The 26,681-nt window shown below is 36.9% G+C and overlaps 1 protein-coding gene across 2 annotated transcripts; it reads left to right on the plus strand.

Annotated features, from left to right (window-relative positions):
- The first annotated feature begins 1,656 nt into the window (after positions 1–1,656).
- On the plus strand, positions 1,657–20,322 carry LOC149820610 (uncharacterized). 2 transcript variants are annotated; one of them, XM_089982084.1, is made up of 8 exons: positions 1,657–2,398; positions 3,828–4,128; positions 13,564–13,645; positions 16,597–16,654; positions 17,507–17,595; positions 18,677–18,772; positions 18,852–18,922; positions 19,825–20,322. In XM_089982084.1, exons 1-8 carry the CDS (start codon positions 1,768–1,770, stop codon positions 19,949–19,951), a joined length of 1,455 nt encoding a protein of 484 aa, XP_089838210.1. In that variant the 5' UTR covers positions 1,657–1,767; the 3' UTR covers positions 19,952–20,322. The 2 variants fall into 2 exon arrangements, with proteins under 2 accessions (XP_089838210.1, XP_089838211.1); XM_089982085.1 differs by having other exon boundaries at positions 1,671–2,398; positions 16,597–16,695.
- Positions 20,323–26,681: the final 6,359 nt, after the last annotated feature.

The following is a 26,681-nucleotide window of genomic DNA, read 5'->3' on the forward strand; positions in this document are numbered from 1 at the left end:
TATGCTCTCAACTGTTTGGGAGGTGTGGTGTTGCCCAAACATTGCATTATTAAAGCACTGCGTCTCAGCACCGCTCACAATAAGAATTTTTTGGCAACTCCATCTTAGACACCATAGTTGGGCAAAACCATAAAAATTTTTTTTGAAAGATAAGTTGGGTTAGGCGGACCCTACTAGAACAACTGCCCATGTGGCAGAGGGATTAGATCATGGGCCTTTAGCTTAACACAAAGACTCCACTTATCACATGGGATACCACCTAGGTGGTGCGCAAAACCATAAATTGGCAAGACATAAAAATGGTGTTTTGATCTCAAAGCAAAGTTTCCCCAAAAGAGCTTGGCATAGTGGGATGAGACCTATGCCACTAGGCAGGTGGTTTAGGTTCAAATTTCATGGGAATCACCCCTTGTACAAGCTGAAGCATGGTGACTTTCTGGGGGCATGGGGTAAGTCCATTGAGTTTTACGCTGTCAGGACTATGACTATGAGTACGATAGGCAAAGCCAACACAACTAGGTCTTTCTTCCTGGGGTGGTTTCTTCGTGTAAATATAAAAAAAAAATCTCAAAGCAGAATTTTCAAAAGATCTTAAGACTAGGGGGGTGTCAATGGATCGAGTTTCGTTCGGACTCAAGCGAAACCCAACTTGGATCACATTTTTGAGTATGGTATCGGGTCTGGACCCGAGTCTAATCGAGTTCACTATAAGAAAACTCATACCCGGATAAGAACAACATGACCAAACCCGGACTATACCTGGTAAAATCATTTTTTTTATCATTTTTACATTGAAAAATGGGAGGTTTTAATGGGAACTTGGGTCACGTCCAGGTCTGGTATAAAATCTCACAAACTATACCTGGGTTCATGTTTTAATCAGACCTTCGGGTTTAGATCCAGGTCTCAATCAAGTCTTCTTATTTATCACCATACCCGGACCCTGTAAGGTTTGGTTCGGGTTGGGTCCGGGTAAACCAGACCAGTTGACACCTCTACTTAAGACCCTTAACAAGGAAGTGAGCCCATTAAGTGACCCGGTTCTCGAAAAGGGTTCCTTCATCTTAATAAAAAGACCTTAAAGTGATCAATTGGGATGTCTACATTGAAAATGACATCCAAATTCCATGTCCAACCATGAAAAACTGGCTACTTAGAATAACCATCAAGGTAATCAATTCTCTACCACAAATATCAATGGCATTACCATGATTTTATTATGATATTTTTAAAACGTGCTACAATATTAAAAAATCATGGTATTTTTTAATTATCAGCTACCTTGAAAGCATCGCTATTTTTATCATTATATTAACATAACATAAACCTTTTAAATATTTTTTATAATTATAATTTTATTTTACATGATGAGATCTTTCTTGAAGTGATTTTCCTAAGAGCCCCGGTTGTGACAGCTGTTCTCAACCAACAAAAACAGGTATTCCATTCATGCAAAGTAAGGATGCAAATGGTTTGAATATGGAACTACTAAATACATGGAAAAGTCACCAAGTTAATTAGATGTCACAAGTTCGAAACCCTCGGGTGCCGCAAGGTCCAAGCTGGGGTCTACTCTCTGGTGGGCAGGGAAAACTCAAAGGTTTTACCAACGGGAAGCCAGCCAATGTGAGGTCGGTGGTTAAGAAGGGGGGGGGGGGGGTGTTGTTGAGGAGTTTCGTTTAAAAAATATCTTCCTTTTTAGGGTCTAGGGTTTGCATCCCGCCCCGGCGCCCCCTCTGCTGAGAGAGGTTTTCCGGCCGCCGGAAAATGGTGTCCGAAGGGATTGAGAACGGGATGAGCCCGCAGGTCGTCTTCCATGATGACGGTGCCCCGGCCTTCAACTCAGGCCGGAAAACCGCCCCCGTGGGCGGTTTCCTCGACCAGAAGCTGTTTTCCGACGACCGCGACAGGTACTTCCGCGGGCAGGGAGAATTCAGGCGCGGAGTCTTCTGCTCGGATGGCGAGCGACGCAATGGCGAGGTCTCCGTCGACCAGGAGTCTCGGCGGAGTAGGCAGACCGACGGGCGGCAGTGGCGTCCGAGGGACGGGTCGGACGGCGATGATGACGTCGACAATGACGATGAGGATGAGGAGGATGAGGACGACGACGACGACGACGACGACGACGACGGTGACGGGGAGGTGCAGGTTTTGGTGAACGCGAAGGACGGGCGTGAGCCGATGATCACCGGAGGAGCGGCCGGAAGCGATGCCGTCAAGGAGAACAATAACAATGGCAATAAAAACAACGGCAACAACAATAGTAATGGCGGTAGCGGTAGTAATAACACCAATAGCGGTGGTAGTGTGAAGAGTGGTTTGGAGGTCCGTGAGGGAAATTTGGCGAGGGAGAATGGAGGGAACAAGGGGAATTCCGAGAAGCTGCATCCTTCCTTCGGTATGATTTTCTTTTTCGATCTTCTTCGGTTCAGTATTTTGGGAGTATGATTTTGGTATGATTGATATGGTTTTTGGATCGATTTTGTTGTTGGATTAATGATAGAATTGTAACGGATCACCTTTTTCTTTTGATTTGTAGTATTCTGAGGCTTGTGGTTTTGCTCTGTGGGTTGATGGGGTTTCTTTGGTTGATAAAGCGTTGTTGGTGCTAGTGTTTGATGCCCGGAATTGTCATATTTTGCTTGTTGATTTGTTAGTTTAGGTGTTTGATGTGTTTGTGGCACTCTTAGTGTGATTAGTGTATTTTCTTTCGACATGTATGATCAAATCGACAGGAAAAAGTGGCTAGCCAAGTGCAATTAAATGCCGAACCTGAGTGATTGATTCAGAGAGTTTAGTGATTCTATTTTCTTGCGTTGCGTCTCTTTTGCGGATATGTCACTAGGGAGCTTTATCATCTTTTTTCTCTGGAGATGGTTTTGTGAAGAAATGTTGGACCATGTTCAAGGAGACTGTTTTAGAATTTTACATAGCAAAGTTCACCCTTAGGGCATCTAAAGTGTCTTCATGGTGGAGACTAATGGCGGGGACAAACCAAGAAGATCTTTTCTATTGCCGTGGTGCAGTATGTCTTATTCGAAGAGGCAATGCTGCAAATATAAAGTGGTCTACCATTGTGTGGCCTTTATGAATAGTGCCAAAAGAACTTATGTTAGCTATTTTCACACAACAATGGTTGTTGTGTTGGACTTCTTGACATTTTCTTATTCCCTTCCGTGTTGTTCATGTCTTTTTGTTCAATGGTTGAATAAGTACCTCCTGGTGCCTTGTGTAAGGGGTTCTATTACCTGTTATACTGTTCAGTTTCTTCTTCTTGATGGTATATGCCACGTTGGTTATATATGTTAGGTCAAAAGTACCATATGAATGTTTCCTGGTGGCTTAACAAAGGGAATCGACTCTGTTGCATTTACAGTTTCTTGTTTTCAGCACTGAGGCATGCATACACGCTCACACAGGCACAGTACCACCATCAGAGGTTTCCATCTTCACTGGAGAGGGAACTGGTTAAGATTGTTGTGTATATGGCTTTATCTTGCAAACGAACCTGACCTGGATAGGTATCTACAGAAATTTACCGAAAAGGAAAAAAGTCATGATGTTAGAATAGGGACATAAATGTATGAACTGTGAGTGTTAGATGGAGGCTGTGGTTGGTAACATGGAATTGGTTGTAGGGGAGAGGGGGTGGGGGTGGGAGTGGGAGAGGGGAGATCACTTTTTTAAGAATAGTGAATATGTTAATCTTCTTCCTCCTATATGTTTTGCTTACATTTGTGGTTTATGGAGTTGACTAATTAATTTTCTTTTTGTTGTTTTCATTGCACTGTGTTTGCTTACACATTCATTTTATTTTGATATATTAGGCATCAGTAGAGGAGGGTTGGTTAAGGATCCTAATGTTCTCTCTACAAGCAATGCTAGAGGAAGTTTAAATGAATGCCAATCAAGTAGACTTGATGATTGTAGTTCAGCACGCCATGAGAATGCAATTACACTTGCAGAACCCAATAGTTACTATCCACATATCTTACAAGGATCTGGTTCCTCCGTAACACACAAGGAAACAGGCGGGGAGAATGGTTGTGGATTTAGTGGAATAAAAGATGCTCCTTTGCCAAGTGAACCAAGAGATTCTCTTAGGACTATTCTTTCTGATCCAATCACGTAAGTCTGGACTGCTCCTCTTTGTTTGTTCTAAGACTAATGTTTTTCTGTCTCCACTAATCGATTTCAAGATTTTCTTGACTTTTAGATTAACTTTTTGAAAGGATTTAATGACCAGATTTAAGCAGTGATTTATTTATCTCCACATTTTCGATTTTGATGCAATATTCATGTTGTTCTTGTGTTGATTGGTGACAAGGTTGCTATGTCATATATGTCTCCATACAGGTTATTTGTTTTTGTTCCTTTAAAAAGGGACAACTTTTGATTCAGAATGTTGTGAAATTGATGTTTTTTGTTAAAATGTTGTGCACACTCCTCTTGTTACACTCTCTAAATGTCAAACTACCTGGAATTTTTGAAAGGAAAATGTTTTAAAATATGTGATTATCTCATATTTTGATATCTGGTCTTTGGATGCACGATCCAGATACAAGTTTTAGGAGGTCTGCATGCGGATCAACCGCTTAAGACACTCTCTCTTGGAGGCAGCATTATACTCTGATGAAGTTCAGCCAGAATTCATATCTTTTGTCAGTTTGGAAATTGGTTATGGTTGGAGGCCCCATGATATTGACCTCTTTGATTCTTTAGCTTTAGCTTTCCATTCAAAATAAAAAGATTGATTTGGCTCAAAAGGTTTGCTGTTTTTTAGGTCACTTCATACTAACCAAGGTTCTCCTTTATCTATGAACCCTTTAGTTCCTTGCTAAGTTTTTTTTTTTATAGGTGAAGCCAATATAGCTATCATGTTGGAACCAGTCCTACAACCATGAAATACATAAAGTAAAAATAAAAAACAAAAAACAAAAAACAAAAAACAAAAAACAATTTACAAGTCAATCCTTGATGCTTATTACATGAGTAAAATGACTGAAATACCCCTGATGGGTATTTCAGTTAACAATCATAAACAATATATATATAATGTATATCTACATTATATATAGTATATATCAAGGTTGTAAGTATTGTATAGTTACCCGTATCGGTTGGGAAAATAAGATACGTATCGTATCGTAAAAAATCATAATTTTTAATAACAATTTTCTAAAAATTCCAAAAAATTCATGAAAAAGCAGAAAAAGTATCAAAATTTCTAAAAATCATAATACATGAAACAATGATGAATTATACAAAATACAACCATAAAATCACATATAAAGCATTTATGTCTCTATGAGCTGCATAAGACATCATCAAACATCAACTATCTCACAAGAACAATGCAAAATATTAAATATCTTGTAATTAAGAATATGCCACAAGACTCATACTTTTTGTATTACATAAATAAAAATATTATGGCAATAGTTGCACTAGATTTTCAATCGGTTTTCATGCATTACTTGAGTGCCCCATTGCCATGCCGGATCATTTGATATCATCTTTATTGGCGGGGTGTGGAGCCTTATTTATACCTTGATATAAATCCCTAATTTCTTCATAATATAATTTTTTTACTCATAATAGAAATCTTTTACCTTAATGGTAACCCACTTCCTTGAGTGGAAAATGGTGGAAATGCACTATTACTTGAGCAAATTGCAAAAGTTCTTTTCCTTGCTCACAGATCGGCTCCCAAATTGCTTTCACTACTCTTAGGGTATGTGAATACCCCTCTAATGGCATCTTACACAAATGAGGAAGTCGGTCCTCAAGAGGTCTTTAAAACCCAAAAAATAAAAAAACAAGTTTCAACCCTTTTTAATGTGTACTGAAGGTGTATCATATAATATGACACGATACACACTCGTATCATGATATGAGTGTGTATAGTGTCTAGGGATGTCAACGGGTTGGGTTTACCTGGACCCGACCCAGTCCAAACCATATAGGGTCTGGGTATGGTGACAAATAAGAAGACCCGATTAAGACATGGGTCTGATTAATACATAGACTCGGGTATAGATTATGAAATTTTATACCAGACTCAAGCCCGACCCGAGTTTCGATTAAGACTCGTAATTTTTCATTGTAAAAACAATAAAAAATATCATTTTACCGGGTATGGTCCGGGTCTGGTTCATGTAGTTCTTATCGGTTTAGGGTATGGTTTCTCTTATAGTAGACTCGATTAGACCCAGATTCAGACCCAATACCATACTTGAAAATATGATCCAAGTCTGGTTTCACCTGGGTCTAAACTAGAGTTATCAGAAGTGCCATAAAGAGTGGGGAAGCGTGCTTCCCCAAAGCGCGTTTCGAAAGCCCGAAATGTTGCGCTTTTGAAACATGCTGGGAAGCGCACAAAAAAACTGGGAAGCACACTTCCCAATTTAGGGGAAGCTCGCTTCCCTCTTTTTTTCTTTTTCTTTTTTGTATTTTTCTTTTATTTATTTTTCTCTTTTTTCGCTTCTCCCTTGCTTCTGATTCACTTTCTAGGTCGCTTTCGAGACAATTCTTGCTTTGCTTCTAAGTTGTCTCACGTTTTCTGCTTCCTAAAATTTGAAAGTGCCTCGCTTCCCGCTTCCGCTTCCCAAATCACTTCCCCCTCCCGTTTCCTCGACTGACAACTCTGGTCTAAACCAAACTCGACCCGTTGACACCCCTAATCTAAGTCACAGGGATTCGGCCAACCAGGTGTCATAGCCGCGTCGACGCGATGCGATGCGGGTGCACATGCGGGTGCGGCTCCTGGTGCGGTCAACCCGACCCTGGGTATGGTCAATGCACCCAGGATCATTTTTGTCTAATTTTTGGACCTTAAAAAAAATACGCCCGATGAAATGGGCTGCGTAGAGGAGGATTAGGTCAATTTTGTTTTGCCCTAATCCTCCCTTTCCTCCCGACCTGTCCTCCTGAAGCCGAAGCCAGCGACGACCTCTCCGTCGCACCCCGACGTTGGCGACGACCTCTCCGTTGAACCTCTCCTCCTCAGGTACTCTCTCTCACACACTCTGTCTCTCTCCTCTCCGTCTCTCACTCTCAATCTCTCTTTATGGATGTCAAGAGCTTGCTGGCAAAGTTTTGTGGCTTCATCAAATTGCAAAGTCTGCATATGGGCTTCAGCCAAGTACCTGCAAGTTTCTGTAACTCTTGGATCAGTTCCTCCTAGAACACATTTCTGAATCTCAAAACCCATAGTGTAGCACTCAATAGATTGTTCAAGTTGACCTAGCATTGCGAACGTGTCCCCCAATTGCATATACCCAGAAAAAACAGCAAGGGCATGATCTTGGCCTTCTTCCAGGACTGGGATCTCGATTGAATGCTCAAGAATAGGGATAGCCTTAACATATTGTCCCAAACTGCAATGGATTGCATTGCAGCTAGAACATACCAACTCATAACCAGATCCAAACTCGGTTTCCCATTTGCACATTTCTCAAATGATTTTGCAGCCAAAATTATATATATATATATATATATATATATATATAATTTTTTATATTTTTGCCGCACCCCTCACCCAAGTTTTTTGAAGGTGCCGCACCCCCGCACCCACACCCATGTGACATAGCCCCTAATCGTATCACTTTTTCCCATAGTAATGGTACGTATTGTACTATATCGTACAACACACTACAATACTTATATATATATACATAAATATATATTAGGTACAATATCTTAACACCTCTCCTCAAACTCACGGTGGAACAACCGAGAGTGCCAAAGTGAAAATAAAATCCGTCAATTAATACTCAGATGGTATAAACGACAATGTAATGGTCTTCAAAAAATATTCGTGAACGTAATGACAATTCATTTCAACGTGCTCGGTTCTTTCATGGAATGTATGATTGTCCGTTATGTATATTGTGCTCTTGTTGTCACAACACAGTCTTTAGGGTTATGCTTTGTGAACTTTCAAGTTTTCTAACAACTCTGTCAACCATATCAATTTGGAAGTGGTTGTTGCCATGATGCGGTATTATGCTTCTATGGAAAAAGGGTACACCTTCTGTTTCTTATATCTTCACGAAATCAGAGAATCACTTACAACGACATAAAAGTCGGTGGTTGAGTATCTATCGTTCACATCTCCACCCTAATCGGAGTCAAAATATGCAATAACTTCTCATGAGAAAGAAGATGAAAAAAAAACCCATAGTTTATAGTGTTTCTAATATATCTAATAATTCTCATTACAACACTTATATGTACTGTAGTAGGGGCATGTTGAAATTGGCTAACAGAGTGAATGCCATGAGCAATATCATAACGAGTAATAGAGAGATAAGATAGGGCTCCAATTATTTGTCTATATAGAGTTGGATCCTTCAGATTGTCTCCATCATCTTTCTTTATCTTAGCATTGATGACCTCTAGAGTGTCAACACTTTTTTCATTAGAAAACTTGTATCACTTTATTATCTCAGCAACATACTTAGTTTGACACAAAAAATAACCAAAAAAGTAACGTAAAAAACCAAGATCTGTCATATCAAAGTTGGCTTTAAGAACATCTTTAATATGACTAAATTCTTGCTTATCACCTCTTGTAATAATCATGTTATCCACATAGAGCAATTAGATAACTATACCTGCATAAGAAGATTTAACAAATAGTGCAGTGTCAGTATAACAAGATTTAAAACATAGTTGAACCATCACAATACTGAATTGGTCATACCAAGCCTTAGGGGCTTGTTTTAGGCCATATAAGGCCTTCCTCAAGCAAAAAACTTTTTCATGTGCTTATTCTAAACCTTGAGGTAATTTCATATAAGCTTCCTCATTAAGGTTACCATTTAAAAAGACATTTTTGACATCCATATAAAAATGAGTCATTTTCTAATTGAGGCTATAAAGATGAGGGTTTTCACAGTAGTCATACGAGCAACGAGAGCAAAATTCTCTTCATAATCAACCGTACTCTTTACTATATCATTTAACTACAAGTCTAACTTTATATCTATCTAATTTTCCATCACTTTTGGTTTTAATTTTGTCAACCCACCTACATCCTATAGTTTTCTTTCCTTTGAGTAAAATTTGAATTTTTCAAGTTTTTGCCTTTTCTAAAGCTTTTAATTCATTGTTCATAGCACTAATTCATTCCTCATAGTTTTTTGCCTCATTATAGGAGGGTTCTACATATGAGTGAATACCCATAAGACAAGATCTATAAATGGGTTCAAATGATTTATAAGATACAAACCTACTAGGTGTTTTGGATATTCTCTTAGATCTTCTAACAATAGGTTGATCTGTCTTAACTTTGCTAATACCTTTCTAATGCACATGGAGGATTGTCTCGAGTTTGACAAAAATAGACTTGTATTTCATTGTGAGGTTCAACTGTATAAGTAGGAGTTTCATTTTCATGGGCATCATGAGTGTCATCAATGTCACTCTCACGCACATCTTGAATATCATTATTATCATTCACATTATCATGCCCAACAATATCACTATCATACTTTTTAACTAAATCAAACAAGAAAGAGTATTCACAAGATTTCTCAGACTCAATAAAACCATTTTTCTTTTTAAGAAATGTCACATTTCTTGAAACATAAAGTTTGTCCCTTTCAATATCATAACACCTATATCCTTTTTAGTTTTCGGCATAATCTAAGAAAACACAATGGATGACTTTTGTGGAAAGCTTGTCATTTTTGTTAGAAAGGACAAAACATTTACAACAAAAGATTTTCATTATTTTATAATCATGAGGAACTTTAAACAAATTTTTAATACAAAAAATATTTTAAAAAATAATTGAAAGCATTCTATTAATTAAATAGATCACTTTGAGGGCGACTTTGGCCCAAAACTTTTTTGGAACATTTTTTGATATGAGAAGAGTCCTAGCGGTTTCAATGAGGTGCTGATGTTTTCTTTCGGCCAATCCATTTTATTGTGGGGTATAAAGACAAGATCTTTGATGAATGATCCCTTATTGATCAAAGTAATTTTTTAAATCATTTGATAAGAATTTTCCTCAGGAATCAGATCTAAAGTTTTTAATGGAGGCTTTAAATTGATTTTTGACATAACTATAAATTTTTTTAAAACAACTAAATACTTTAGATTTGAGTCTAAGAAAATAAATTCATGTGTGTCTACTATAATCATTCACAAATATAACATAATAAGATACTCTTTTAGACATAATCGGTGTCGGTCCCAATACATCCGAATGTATTAACTCAAATGGTTCTTTAGAAATAAAATGACTAGGTCCATAAGGTAAATATTTCATTTTTTCGAGAATACAATCTTCACAAACAAAGTCTTTTTCGTTACAATTTTTAAGGAAAGAAAACAAATACAATTTTGACATGCTTGGATGCCTTAATCTCCTATGCCAATTTTCAATATCCTTATTTTCAACAAAATTACTAAAAGCTTGGTTAGATAGTTCTAAATTGTCCATATAGTAGAAGTCCCCTCTTCTATGGTCTCGCCCAATCGACTTCTCGGATCGAAAATCCTGTATCAAGCAACCACTAGATGAGAAGAAAACCTTACATTCATGGTCAATAATTTGAGAAATTGATAGATGATTTAAATTTAGTTTAGGTACTAATATAATGTTTGGAACATAGAAAATTTGGTTATTTTTTAAAAAGTTTTTCAAGGTGCCAAAACTTTTAATTTTTAAAGATGTTCTATTGGCAGTTGAAACATAAGAATCATTGGGGTCAATAAGACATTCGAATAGTACAGACTCATTGTGAGTCATATGGAAAGAAACACTGAAATGAAGAATCCAAGAGTCTTACCAGCTATGTCACAGGGACTCGGCAAACCGGGTGTCGCACCCTCGTCGATGCGACGCGGGTGTGATCAACCCGACCCTGGGTGCGTTGACCGCACCCGACCCTGGATGCGTTGACCGCACCCAGGGTCATTTGTGTCCAATTTTTTTTATTAAAAAAAATTTCTTCTGGGGGCGCTGCCCCCCAGAGACCGCGGAGCGGGACCCGCGCCGGGGGGGATTCCCCCGGACCCCCTTTCTACACAAAGAGGGCGCAGGGAGGGGGCTCGACCCCTCCCCTACACAAATTATATATATATATATATATATATATATATATATATATATATATATATATATATATATATATACTTTTTTTTGCCGCACCCCCGCACCCGCACCCATGTGACATAGCTTACTAGGTAGAAACAACCGCACCGGAAAGAGAAGAAGTTTGACGGTTAAGTAGTGGTTAAAGTGTCTCCACAAGTTGATCAAGTGAGATGTCTTTTGCCACAAGTAGCAACAAGAGAACTCAAATGTACAAGGGTCACTTATGGACCAATTACAGTCACCAACAAGAGGTGTAACACCTCACAAAAGAGTGTAAAAACGAAAAAAGTAAATTCGTTTATTTATGAACTATGCTTCACAAAGCATAGAAAATACAATGGGGTTCAACCCCTTTAAATAGAACAACACAGGGCCAACGTTGGGACCTGTCCAACAGCTAGTTGGACTGGTCCAACCGCCATGAGATACATAAAGTAAAAATAAATAAATAAAAAGAAAAAAACAAATTGCAAGTCAGTCCCTAGTGGGCTGATGCCTACTACATGGGTAAAATGACTGAAATACCACTGATGGGTATTTCAGTTAACAATCATAAGTGCGCGCACACACACACACACACACACACACACACACACACACACATATATATATATATATATATATATATATATATATATATATATATATATATATATATATAAGAAGGATGGCAGGGTGACAGGGACAGCAAGGATCACCTTGTATGGCGAGTGAAGTGCTCTTTGAATTCAGTGTCCGACTTGTTTATTGACCAGTTAATATCTTGATGCTACCGTTATCCTGTTTGTGCTGGGATGATGGATATGAGGATAGTAAGATGCGGGGAATGGTGTTAATGAGCAATACTGCTGACAGAAGAGATATTGGGTTGAGGAAGAGCAAACAAAGAGGTGGAGAAAGGGATCCCTTTGAAGATATTGCCAGCCGAAAATGACTGCCTCTTGTTATTCACAATGTTACATTTAGTCATATTTGAACTACTTAACAAATAAAAACTAGTCAATTTGCATTTCATTTGATTGAAGATAGAGTTAAATGCAACTAAGGAGCAGGTCCAAACTCCAAAGAAACTTTAATTTGATGGAACTTCATTATCCTCCAAATAGTTGAATTGCTGGAGAGAGGCATAACTGTTTCGAATAACTGGATATGGTAATTTTACATATTTTACCCTTTTGTATTTGCTATTGGTTGTCCATCTTCTTCTACAGGAGTAACCTCATCACTCGATATGTTTCTTTTGTTGAGTCTTCCTTTTGGAACATGTCAAAAAGGAGAATAATGGACTATAATCTTGCATATGGATCAAGCTTGTTGATGTGAATCTTAATATCCCAAACATATGTTTTGCTTCATATTTTGTTGTCTTACGATTTGGTCAACACTCGACACATTCAAATTAGATATTGGAGGCCTTTTGCTGCTACATTTGCTCTCCCGTCTCATCTTATCCTAGGCCCCTATTATAGTCTTTGATGGTGTAGAACAAGAAGGTATCTTTACCAATAAATTTCTGTTCTGATCTCTTGGTCCTGCTGCTGTCTTGATTTCGTCTTCTTTCTCATTTAAGCTTAATCTTTAAAGATCTATGTCCTTGATTTGTTGTGGTTTGTTATTCGCCTTTTTTAAAGGTCTTCCCATTCCCATCGTTTGGTTACTCTCACACTGGTATATTACTGCTCTCTCTCTCTCTTTAGTGTTGGTTGAATTCTTGTGACGGTAATGTTTTCATTAGTGAAACATGTAAATCCACTGGAAAATAAAAAATGCACGTCCTACAAAATGATTGTTGCTATCTGTTCCAATAACGAGTCATTGGTTTAACTGAATAACTAAAAAAATAGGTGGATCATTATCTTCGTCTCAGGTCCATAGATCTTCTCAATTGGATATTTCTTATATGGATCATACACATTCCAGTTGACCGACTTAACTGTAATTGTTTTGTTAGCAGCAGAAATGGTAGCATCATAGGTAGATCTTGACATGATAAAGATATCCCAGTTTAGTTGAATGAGGTAACTTATATTAGCACCGGCTAGGTTCAAACATTGGTTATGTTCTCCATTGATCAGAAATGAACACTCAGTGCTTGTTTTTTATTACTTTACATAATTATTACAATTATCTCATAACTAATTATTTGAATTAAGCTTATGAATAGCGTCAGTATTATGCTTTCTTGTGCAGATATTGGTAATAGCAAAAAAGGTTCCTTTGGCAGTTGTGCTATAGTATACTTGCGGTGTTCATTAGGGGTATGATTATTGTAGTGTGGTGATTAAGCAACTTAAACTTCATGGTCTTGATCACACATTTATTAAGTATGATCATATGTATGATACATATTTGTAAACTTCTTGAAGATTGATGTTTAAATTTTAGATGCATTTTAATTAATTATTGGTATTAAAAGTTAGACTCATGACTTCTGCTATGGTTTCTTATAGGGATGATCTGATGGATGATGCAATGATACTAGCTTGTGGTCATTCATTTGGAAGTGGTGGCATACAGCAGGTTCTTAGAATGGTGAGCTACTGAGGTGCTTATGTTGCTTTTAGCTTGTTGCCATGTTTTCCAGTGGTTGAGATCATTGCTCTCATATTTGTGCAGATGAGCTTTATCATGAGCTGAAATTTTGACTTTACAACATCCATTCCCTTTTATTGTTGCAACAAAAATCTATTTAGTCACGACCATTTTGCCGCTCTTAGCATGTAGAGATCTTGCTATTTGTATGTGGTGTTTATGCCCCAACTTTTGAGGTTTATGCCGTGGGAGTATGGTGCAAGTGCGGGTATGTAGGGTACAACACAGTAATTTCTACTAAAAGTATGGGTATTGGGGTACAGCTACACACACAGAAATGTATACATAAGTACTAATGAAGGTACAGAACTGTTGAGTTAGAAATCATAAATGTAATTTCTATTAGCTCAATCTGACCACATAGATGTGTTCATCATAGTTTGTTTACTAAAGATTAGACCTTGGATTGTCTTTTTTCAATACAAAAATATGATTTTTTGAGTTGTGAAGTTTTGGTACACTGTGGGCCATTGATTTTTTAATCCCTTGAAAAACTTGCTTATATGTTACAATCACATTATTCAAAACTCATTTCCTGCTAAAAAAACATTGTAGATTGCATCCATAAGGTCCAATTTACAAAAAATAAAAGCGATTTATACTCAATAGTCCCATACGACCGTACCTTCATATATATATATATATATATATATATATATATATATATATATATATATATATATATATAGAGAGAGAGAGAGAGAGAGAGAGAGACCGTCCAACTGAAGGAAGGTCCAAAATCTACAACCAACAACAATCGGATGGCTCCCCTTCTCCAATGCTTGAGCATCTCATCGATCGGACCTCATATATTTGTTCTTTATAAATTATTTAGCAAGAAATATTCTTTACACAGATTTTACGACACATAGACATTTTTTTCGAAACGTGAAAAAATCGATGGCTCACAATGCACATTTAAAACTTTACAATACAAAGTATTGTGGACCGTTTATTTTTAGCGCTTTCAAAAACACATCTAAACATCGAAAATTCATAATGCAAAACATGTCGCTCATTAAATGAATGATAAAAATCCAATATGTGAAGTCTGGTCGATGAAAAACTCAATTGTTAGAGAAGGAATGCCATCGATTATCATCGGTTGTAGATTTTGGACCTTCCTTTACATGCATTGTGTATGTATGTATATCGAAGATCATACTTGTATGGATAAAAACAACCATTTATGCACCTTAAAACAGATGAAAGCAGATAATGGATCAGGTCTGGATCGGGCCAGATCCAAAACTGGTCTGGCTTGTAACCATTGAAGCTCCAGTAACCTACTAGAAGTACCGTTCCTTGTGTTGCCTTGACATTTTTGGCGTCATGTGGATATCACTACAGTTCCCACTAGCAACATAAAATTTTGGGTTCAATATCTGAAGATTTGAATGAGCAAGCTGTTACAGTAAAAAGTTGTGTAGAGTTGGGCATGACAATCACATGGCGGAAATGACTGATGGCATTGTCACACAATGTATGTTTTAAAGGTTACCGGTTTTCCTTCTTGAGGAGAAGTCATTAGAGCCATGAATTTTCTGGGGCCCATTGGAATTGGGGTTCTACAATAAGGAATCTAAGTATCTGACATATCTTGGGATTCTTCAAGGCACTAGCTTGGCAACCACCAGAATGTTCCAAAAGTTAGGATTCTTAAGAACCTATGATTATATGTCGCCTTTTCCAAAATCAAAAGCTCGTTTTTGCTCGGGCTTGCTACCTAACGACCCCATCACTCATATTAGTTATGATCCAGTGCTATGTCACATAGGTGCGAGTGCGGGTACGGGTGCGGGGAGTGTATATATATATATATATATATATATATATATATATATATATATATATAATTTTTAACCGTTTTAAGTTAACACTACGTGTATTTGTGTGCATTTATGTATTTATATATATAATATAGATAAAAATGGACTTGATTAGGGCTAACTGAATCTACTCTTGGATAGAAATGGACCTCGGTGTGGTTGACTTCACCTAACACAAAGGAAGTTGTGTCCAAGTGTTGCACCCGCCTGGGTGCGGGTGCAGTGCCCTGTTAGAAGAGTCTGTGTGACGTTAATCCGGTGTTTCCCACCGTTTTTACCTGTAGGTACAACCGAATTGAGGGTTTTAGAATCTTGGAATTGTGGACATTGTGCCTAGTATGCAACTGAAATGCTTTTGTTTGAATCCTGGACAATATGAACATAAGCATTCTAGGATTACTCTATCTCCAGATTCCAGACAGGTTGTCAATTTTTGGATAAAGAGAAAAGGTCTCTGGCTTAATAAACAGGGGATTGATAGTTACTCTTGATAATTTGGATTGGTAAATTGTGTGTGTGCAAGAATATGTGTGTGTGATTTTCAGGTTAGGGTTGTCAGCAGTTTGATCATTATTTAGTCGATGAAAATGATTGGTCTATCTGCTAAAGCAAATTCAGTTTTGGGAGGCTCTGTGAATGTGCAAGGACTATTTCATTTTTGATAGCTTATGAGTAATTTGCTTGTGTGCATGTGTTTATGTATATTTGTTGTTTGGGGCAGTGGCTAGTTAATGTGTTGTATGTGCTTCAAAGTTTCTAACGAGTTGGTTGCCTATTGATCATTATAACGTGCATGTATTTGTGACCCGCAGAAATCTGTGTGCATTAATATGTTGGAATGGTAGAGTTATTTGCTTGGTTTTATGATTTTATCTGCCTATTAATTTTTCAGTTATGAGATGTGAACTAAAAGAAGCATTTGTACCATAATTTTGTCACATGCTAGTCATTCTGATTTTCTTTTGATAATCATTGGATTCACATCAAATTCTAAGCACTTTAACTGTTTTGTTATAATCCTAATTTAAATTGATGATTTGTTATTTTTCTACACTTGTGCAGCAAGCTTGCTATACTTGTGGACATGCAATTTCTGCTGATTCTGTGGCACCAAATCTTTGTAAGAACATGGAGGAACTCTTGTTGCTTATGGTAGCACATGTAAAGACTGATATTATGCTAGTGTTAAACTGATTTGTCTCTGTCATCATGACATTGGTTGGTAATTGTTTTTTTTTTCTTTATCCTGGGAATTTGTGGTGCACTTCCTAGTTTTTCCTTGAATGCCTTTGTAATTTTCTCTGAAAGGATTTTTGTTAATTTGGTGGTTGCATGCATGAACATACATCTATTGGGATTGTTCTGACTTTTGATAGCTGGTAATGCATAGGAATATGTAATGTTAATAGCTGTTTGTGGATATGGAATGGTCATATTTGATATGAGATTTTTTTGTTTTTATTCTATTTTTCTAGTACTGATGACAAAATGGTAGTTGTTGGAGATTGAAGGAGGATTGTATAATAAATACTAGGAACTTTTAAGTTCTTCAATGAAATTGTTGGTTACAAGCTTGAAGGCATTCTCAAGTTATCTGGAGTGGACTGAGACAGACATTCTTAGGATCAAGCATTTGGATTTCAATGATTTGGGATACCTTGGGGTAATGAGCATAAATTTTATGAAATGGCGATTGAATTTGAGGTCTTATATGTAAAGATAGGAATGTTATAAATTTGTAAGGATGCCGTGAACACTTGCAGAGTGAGACTAAAGAGTAGACTAATAAGGTTTCCCTTTATAAACGAAGTATGTGTACGCCTATTTGAACTTGAATTTCAGTATCACCAGTATTTCACATTTTATGAAGCTCTTTATGATAAAAAGTTACTTCTGCCTTGTACCCAATACATTGTGTTATATTTAAGTTTGTGCGATTCTGCCTTTCTGATTTCTGTTTATAATTGTGCAGCACTTCGTAATGCAGTCCAGGCCTTTCGACGTGAAGAAGAGTTGCAATTATCAAAAGCATCCAAAAGAAGAAGGGAAAGATTTGAGCAGGTTTCTTTATTTTACTTGCAGGTCTTCAGATCCTAGTCATAAAATCTCATATTTTGAAAATATTGTTTTTAAAGGTTTTCTAGTTATGTGATAAAAAACACTGGGGCCAGCCCCCTAGAGGGCCTAGTCAGTACTTTGGTAGGACTAAACGTCTATTAGAGACCCAAAAAGTATTTCTAAGAAAAAAAAGTTATATTAAAAGGCTAAAACTAATAGAAAGTATGTATTCAATATGGAATTTAACAGATAGAAGAAAAAAATGCATGAAAAGAAAAACATATCTCCAATGCGTTGATACCCAATTCGAACCCCAAAACCTTTTGCATTTGTATTCTCAAGCAATGTTATTATCAAATTAAAGTAACCTCGAGAAAAAGTATAAAACTTGATCCTTGACACCATACTAGCTAGATTTTATAGTATACATAACAAAGATCATTTATGCACAGAATCACTAAACAATCATTCATGTAAATATATAATCAATAATAATGTGATAGATCATCTAATATATAATTTCAATATAATAAAATATAGTTGCAAAAAAAAAAGATACACTTAATACAAATGAGAATTAATAAAAAAAGGTTAACTAACAAACAGGACTATCAAGTAATAGTATCTACTACGAAGTCCAAAATCAGCGTGTCCAAGATATTTCAAGCAAAAAAAGGAAGAAAAATAGTCAGTTAATTAGGTCACCCTATGCCTAGTTCCATTATTGATTACCAAATTTTCTAGACAAAAATGAAATACTGGAAAATGCTAGAATATTTTGGAAAGATATAATATAAAAAATGTTATAATAATATCATAATGTTTTTGCTATATTCTCAAGAATTTTAGTTTTTATTATTATGTACATATCTTTGTGGTTTATCATTATTGTTACTTTTTAAAATACCCATGATATTTCTCTATTTTCCTGTAAACATTTACATATAACAAATTCTCTGAAGGAAAACCCTGAGATCATGTCAAGGCTTGGTGACTATGCTTTAGATCAAACCCTTAGGCTATTCGTTTGAGTTTCCATTCATACTATTTTTGTCAAAGTTCTCATTCCTTGAGAGTTATGCAGGAAAAGGGTAATTTTGGTGATCCACTTCCTGTGGATGGTTCAAGAGGCAGGGGTGTTATGTTTCCATTTGCTGTCGGTGACCGAGTCATTATCAAGGTTTGACAATTGCCTAATTTAATTCTGTCTAGTTGTTTCCGTGAACATTTGAAAACAGTTTCTGGATAAATTTCTTCAGGGAAACAAGAGGACACCACAACGGTTTGTTGGACGAGAGGCTATTGTAACAACACAATGCTTAAATGGGTGGTTAGTAAATTGTGAAAAATTCCAATTTTGGCATTTATTCTTGAATGTGCCCCTTGTATCTGAAGACTCAATTCCTCTAGTTTTTTAGCTTTTCTGTGGATTTTCCTATATCTCATTTGCCTTCCCTCCTAGAGTCAAGAGTTTTTGTTTAACTTTTAAAATTTGTCAAAACATGAATCTTGTCGAGATTACTGATTCATTGGATGTCGTAAGTGTTAAACATCAATTATACAGCAAGTGCTAGTGTGCAGTGCAATTTAGTAAGATACAGTCATTTAACGTATCGGTTTTCCAAAATGAAAACATGTGATATGATAACAGCATTAAGTCTCCAGAATGCAGACATGTGAAAGATGATAACAGTGTTGTAAGCAAGATGAGAGTGAAGTAATATTTCATCACTATAGTGCCATTAGATGTTAGCTTGTCAAATGTCATTGCTGCTACCATGTTGAAAATGGAAGCAACAAAAAGCCACAAGTCTTGACATTGTAGGCTAAAAGAAATACGAATGAAAGGATATTGGATGCATGCCAATTAATTGATATGGCGGTTTCTTAGTCAAAGAATGGTGGATGTATAGTCTAAATTTCATGTTCTTGACATTGTAGGCTTTAATCTCTGAGGTTGTCCCTGGTATTCTCTGTTTACTTGGATAATAATACGTTATGATTGTCTTTTGTCACTTGTGTCATTATGCTTAATAGTACAAACTTAGTTTGTGATATGTTGTGGCTACGACTTTTTATTACCTACCATCATATCAAGCCTCCTCCATCTTTCTTTTGAATGTGATGGTTATCAAAATCATTGACTAGTTCTAAGTTGAAATTCCCTTTCTTCTGTTTTTTGTTGAAGAGCATTGCTCCTCATTCTAGATATTTTACTTGTTCATATTACAGGTATGTAGTCAAGACACTTGATAATGCAGAGAGTGTCAAATTGCAATATCGCTCGTTGTCAAAGGTTGGGACTCGTCCCCCCTCCAATGGCATGTCAGCGAAGGCTGTGGCCCCAAACTGGCTCTAATTGTATATAGTATGAAACTGGTCATCGGCATGATCATGTAGCAACTCCTTGTACTTTCTTGTCCAGAGTTCATTTGCAGCATCAATTCTTGATGATCTTACAGTGTATGTTTAGGTGTTATTGCAAGCTTGGGAAGAAGTTGCTTTGAAACGGGATACTTGTAAAACGATGTACTATAAGCTATTTTAATCAGGAAACAGGGACAAGTTCTACTTAGAGTTGTGGTTTTAACTGCCCACTCTGTTACCTGCTTCTGTAAATGTTAAAAGGAGTCGCATGGGCTTTCTTTCCTTTGTTTTATTTATACAAAAAATGATACGGTTACTTCAGTGTAAAATTTCTTAGTCAATTGAATTATCTGGTTCTAATCCTCATCTGTTGAAACTTTGAGGTTTACATTTTTTTTTTTAATACTGTTTGTTTGGCTAAGGTGCTCCTTGTGCTGTTTTTATTAATTTTTTCTTGAAGATAAATTTGATCAAAGCATATTACCCTGTTTCTGGCAAGGTTTTTGCACGCCTGGCTAGGTGGGTCAGATCAAGCCATTCAAGTTTGAATGATGCCTGGGGTGCGCATCCTTTGACGTAAGTATGAAACAGCAGGCGCTTTGGTAAGGGGGGGGGGGTTGACTGATTGGGGGTGGTGTAATTTTGTGGAAGCTTGATCATGCTTTGCAATGAGTTGCAAGTCTTGTTGAGTTTTAGATTATGGTCTAAACAAATTACTACACCTTATAATTAATATCATGAAGAATGTTAAATGGGAAATTGTTTACTCTATACATTTCCTTCTTAAAAAAGAAGCTGAAAATTGAAAACAAACAGATGGCTAAAATGATCACCTAGACCTTAAGTGATAGTGAATAATTATGCATATCATAAAAATGCAACCATGCTGGATATTTAGGTAATGTTTAGATGACATTTGAGAACCTGGTTTCAAGTGTCAAATCAGTCAGGTTTTGCTCAAAAATCATAGTTTGGTGGTTGTTTGGATGCTACCAAACAGGTTTTACTTGGGACAAAATTGAGTTTTCAACCCAGTTTTGCAATATCCTTTTAGTTGGTTTTTCCAACTGTTGGGGTCACGGCCCTCACCACTCCTCTTCGGCCTTATTGCCCCATCTCCTCTTCTTCTAATCTTTGTCCGGCCATTTTTGGTTGGTCACTGGCTAGATTTGTTTACTCATTTTTTTTCCCTTCATGGCCGGCCATCACTGGTTGGAAAATGGCCGGAATGGCTCTGCTCTTTATGGGTGGAGCCATCCCATTCCTGGCCATTTCTCAGCATGTGGGTGGCTGAAAAAATGGCTGGTTATGAAGGGAAGATTCAAGATTTTTTTTTTAATTTTCTCTATAGCCAGCCATTTTCCAGCTACTCAACAACCAGAAAATGGCCTTGATGGTTTTGCCTTACAGGGTGTTACCATATCGGTCATTTTTTGGTCAATAGTTGGCTGAAAGTGGCTTTTTTTCTTCTTTTAAAATTTTATTTTTTTGCAAAAAACATGTTCTTTTTTTTTGTGAAAGTCTAGCTGGGGTTAAGCAAAGCCCTACCAGTTTTACCACTATACCATTGGGTTTTGAACCTGCAACATCCCAACATGCTCCAACCACACAATCGGAGCCCCCCGTTGGTTAAAAAATCATATTCTTGGTCAACCAAATACCTACAAAACCTGGTTTTGTCTCCTGTCATCCAAACAGGGCCTTATAAACAAAAACAACAACAACTACGCCTTCATCCCAAAACAATTGGGGTCGGTGATATGAACCAACAAAGAAAATCATTCTGTCTTCCACATGAATCCTTCTCCTCCAATCATTTCTATCCAATGACATGTCCTCGGTGAGGTTCAAAGCATTCATATCATTTCCTATCATCTCCATGCAAGTCTTCCTAGGCCTACCCCGACCTCTTTTAACTAATATATTTTTCCATCCTTCTAACTGAAGCATCATTAGGACTTCGCCGAATATGTCCAAACCACCCTAAACGATTCTCTCTCATCTTATTTTCAATGGGTGTAATGCCTACCTTCTTACGTATCTCCTCGCTCTGAATCTTATCTTTTATTGTATTTTCACACATCCATCTAAGCATACGCATCTAAGCTACACTCATTTTTTGAATATGATGTCTCTTGGCAGCCCAACATTCCGTACCATATAGTAAAATGGGCCTAATAGTCGTCCTATAAAACTTTTTCTTCAACTGCAATGGCATTCTACGATCGCACAACACTCCAGTTGCACTTTTCCATTTCACCCACCCAACCTTTATCCTATGATTTACATCTCCATCAATTTCTCCATACTTTTGAATGATAGATCCCAAATATTTGAAACAATCATCCACCGGTATTTCTTGCTCCCAAGCTTCACTACACTCTCATCACTATTTCGTTGCGTACTAAACCGACATTCCATATATTTTATCTTACTCTTACTCAGCTTAAAACCTCTTGCTTCCAATGTCTGTCTTCATAATTCTAACTTAGCATTAACCCCAGCTCTAGACTCATCAATCAAAACAATATTATCAGCAAACAACATACACCACGACACATTTTCTTGAATTGATCTCGTAAGTTCATCCATCACTATAGCAAATAGGAAATGACTTAAAGCAAATCCTTGATGTAACCCAACCATTATAGGAAAATTGGTTGTCACCCCTCCACAAGTGCGAACATTGGTTACTACTACTTCATATATATATATATATATCTTTAATTATATTAATGTACTTGAGAGAAACACCTTTCTTCATCATTGTCCACCAGAGAACGTTCCTAGGTACTCTATCGTATACCTTCTCCAAATCAATAAAAAATATATGCAAATATTTGTTCTTCTTTCTATTTCTCTCAATAAGTTGTCTAAGATGTATAGCTTCCATAGTTGATCTTCCAGACATAAAACCAAATTGATTCTCCGATATCATGACAACCTTCCTCAACCTAGACTCAATCACCCTCTCCCAACATCCAAACAGGACCTTATGCTAAAAGAAAAATCTAACTGCGCTTAAACTAATAGAACTAAAAATGCAAGAATACAAATGAATTACAGAAAATATCACCAAAAGTTCAATGTTGTATCAGAATCAGCTTGTTGACAATTGGATATTGGAAAGGATGGAAGGTATTGTGCCATCAAGCAGGATATGAGGACCTTTTTTTGGATAATCCAAGAGAAAAACCCTCCAGCACCGACCATACATTGAGTGAACACCAGTTCTTTTTTTAAAACCCTTGATGTCCCCCTTGCCCACTGCAGAAAACACCCAGCTTCGACCTTGTGGCAAGGGTCGCCAGCAGTGGGTTTCAAATTTGTGTCATCCCGTCAACTTGGTGACATTCACAAGTCGCCCCTACCAGATGAGAGGAGCCCTTGTGGGCGGGTATATGAGGACTTAAGCCTCACACACACCTTCCTAGTCACTTTGGGTCTAGGTGACACGTGAACATACCAGATGACACTTCATGACATGTGCCAACATTTTTTTTTGCCTTTTGGGATAACCCAATACTCTTAAGGGGCGTTTGCATGTGCAAACGGAATACGTTGATTCCACTGCTGCAGAAATGAAATCACCTCTCTCACGGGAACCATTTCTGCAGAAAACCCACCTCCAGCGTGTAAAATGACACGCCCGATGCGTTTCTGCGGAAAACAACCCACTTTCAGTGACACAAACGCGCCCCTAAGAAATGTGAATGGAAAAACCCACACACCTCCATCATTAAGATTTGTGAAGTAGTCTTTTGTAAGGCTGCCATGCTGTTAGGGTTGCGTGTGATGTGGTCTCCAATAACTTCTTACCTAGGTTACAAGAAAAGGGGGGCCCATAGTTAGGGAAGGCTCACCGTAGAATATGGTCCACCTACCCAAATACTAAGGAGTTGTTAGGTAGGCCTAACATGTGGTCCCCACTTGCATGTCTCACCCATAGTGACAAATATTGCGAGATTTATGAAAAATCTCGCGATAATATAGCGAGAAATTGCGAGAAAGTTTAAAACGGCAATTTCTCGCGAGATTTTTAAAATATCGCGAGATTTATAAAAAAAACATAAATATCATGATTTAAACATGATATTTACGTTTTAAACGGTTATTTATTGCGATTTAAAAACAATATTAATAAATTTTATTAATATTTTCTTATAAAAAATCAATTTTATATATTTAAATTTGTTTTTTATTGCCAAGTTTTTGCTGAAATAAACATGAGATTTATGGATATTTTTTCAATTTCTCACTTTTTGAAAAACGAGAAATTGCCAATAAAAACTTTTGTCACTATGGTCTCACCCTCTCAGTGGGGTTTGTGCATGGATATCAAAGGGATAACACTTCCTGTTAGCAAGGGCACTGTTTTATTTTTTAATTTTTTTTTTACTTAATAAGAATTATTTTTTGATATTTTAATGTTAAAAATGTATTTTGATTTAAATAATACTTTAAAACATTAAAAATATTTAAATAGTATTGAAATATTGTTTGTACGTACGTGTCATAGTCAGTGTCTACATGTCTGATTGAGTTACCAGGGACACTACCAAAATGGTGTGTCCCTATGGCATAGACACAGGACAATCATGTTTTGAAGCCCCATGGCTTCAAGAATTTTACCAATCAGAGATCAGCATGTGTGTTAGTTGGTAATAGGGAGTTTTTCTTGGCTTAGCAAGGCAAAAAAAAAAAAGGATGATATAAAATATTATAGTTTTTCTTATTGCTTGTGCATAGTGCTGTGCACATGCCTTCCGAGTACAAATGTTAAAAAAACAAAGAAATAATTGTACCATATAAATATCACAAATCCTTTTAATTTATTATAAAACTTAAGCATGATCTCAATTAATGAGGGGAACATTCATATGACACTAGAAAACTTGCAACCTGTTCACTATTTTAGTTCCTCTAATTATTAAGGAATGATATAAACAAAAGAAAAGTTGTTGTGCCAGAGGTGGGCCACGTAAGACAGAGGGTGGTTGTGGGACCCCACTCGGTGTTTTCCATCGCTTAATCAGGCGGGGTTCCTTGTCATAGAAAAAGAAAGTTGCACATTTTGATGCAGATTAGGAGCCAGATTTGTGGCCTGAGTTGAAGATCCAGATCCAAAGAAGATTCACGAAAAAAAATCCATATTAGATTTGAATCAGAATAGCATTGGCGGTTCCTAATTAAAAAATAAACTTTTTTTTATTATTATGTGTCAATCATTTAGTGACACATGTTAAAACCATTAAAATAATTTTAAAATAATATTAAAAAAATACTTTTTGGTATTTTTTTATATTTTATTAAAAATTAACCGATTCAAACTTGCAATATATTGATTTTATGCCAATATTATATACACAGATACTGATAACATTGCTTCTTTTAGATTTAGAAAATTGTGTAGACACCACAATTTTGATTGAAACATTTCATACTCATGTTTTTGGCTTATTCAAAATTAAGGTTAACTTCGATCTCATTTTTAACCTTCAAAATGGTTTCTTTTAAGGTTTTTGATCAAAAGATCTCTGTTTTTCAACAAACCAAAAATTGAGTGGATCCCACATTAGGATCCAAACTTAATTAAGGCCAAAACATCTCCTAATGACACATCACGTATTTGTTAGCATCTTTTTATGGATTGTCGTTAGCAGATGACGTGTCATTGGGATTCTCCTAGCCATTCAGAAAATAAAAATAAATAGAACATACCCTTTGGACAATATTAAGCTTAAGAGATAACTGAATAGGTATCCCCCATTGATTGATTCAGTTAGGGTTTGGCTTAAACGGGTTCATGTCGTAAACGGGTCGACCCGCCTAACCCATTTATTAAACGGGTCGTGTTCGTGTTAGGGGTATGCCAACCCACCAACCCGTTTGACCTGTTTAATAAACGGGTTAGGCGGGCGGGTCAACCCGTTTACACGAACCTATCAACCCGCACCCATTTATTTATATATATTAACTTATCTAACCTTAACTCTCTATATATTAACTTATCTAACTGTCAACCCGTCAACCGGCAATCATGTCTATGTTATCGGGTTGACCCATTTAATAAATGGGTCACCGTGTCGTGTAATCGTGTCGTGTCGACCCAAGCCGTTTATTAAACGGGTTAACCATGTCGTGCCGGGTTAATTACCCGTTTAATAAATGGGTCGTGTTCGTGTTTGCCACATCCGACCCGTTTAATAAACGGGTCGTGTTCGTGTTGAGGTATTCTGACCCGCCAACCCGACCCGATTGCCACCCCTAGTGTACCCTCTAGGCGAGCATGAGAGAACTCAAGGGTTTTACCAACTTGAGGCCAGCCAATGTGTGGTCAGTGATGGGAGGATTTTTTTCTTAGATTCTTCAAAAAAAAAAAAACTAGAGTTATGACTTGCGAGTTTTCTTCTCCAAAATTTACTTCATTTTTCACTTTAAATAAAAACAACTTCATTTTGTACAAACATTGACATGGTGGGACTTGATTTTTTGTTTCAATGCGGGTTGACATAACTCACTTGATCGTGCGGATAAATATCAAAATCTCGCGATAATATCATGAGAAATTACCTGAAAGTTAAAAACGGCAATTTCTTGGGATAACAAGTCCACGGGTCCATGGGGACTTATTATCTCGTTATTATGTTGCTCCCATCGGCATTATCAAACACGTTACAAATTGTCTTGGTCGATTTCACGCTTGCGGGGATAAAAATATC

This window comes from Nuphar pumila, chromosome 12, assembly GCF_984573655.1.
Source record: "Nuphar pumila chromosome 12, dmNupPumi1.hap1.1, whole genome shotgun sequence".
NCBI classification, from domain to species: Eukaryota; Viridiplantae; Streptophyta; class Magnoliopsida; order Nymphaeales; family Nymphaeaceae; genus Nuphar; species Nuphar pumila.

Bases quoted from the DNA above. Each gene is read 5' to 3' on its own strand.
- LOC149820610 (XM_089982084.1), top strand. From the start codon at position 1,768: ATGGTGTCCGAAGGGATTGAGAACGGGATGAGCCCGCAGGTCGTCTTC. The intron at 17,596-18,676 runs GTTTCTTTATTT...AGAGTTATGCAG, and splicing joins GAAGGGAAAGATTTGAGCAG to GAAAAGGGTAATTTTGGTGA. The intron at 18,773-18,851 runs GTTTGACAATTG...AAATTTCTTCAG, and splicing joins GTGACCGAGTCATTATCAAG to GGAAACAAGAGGACACCACA.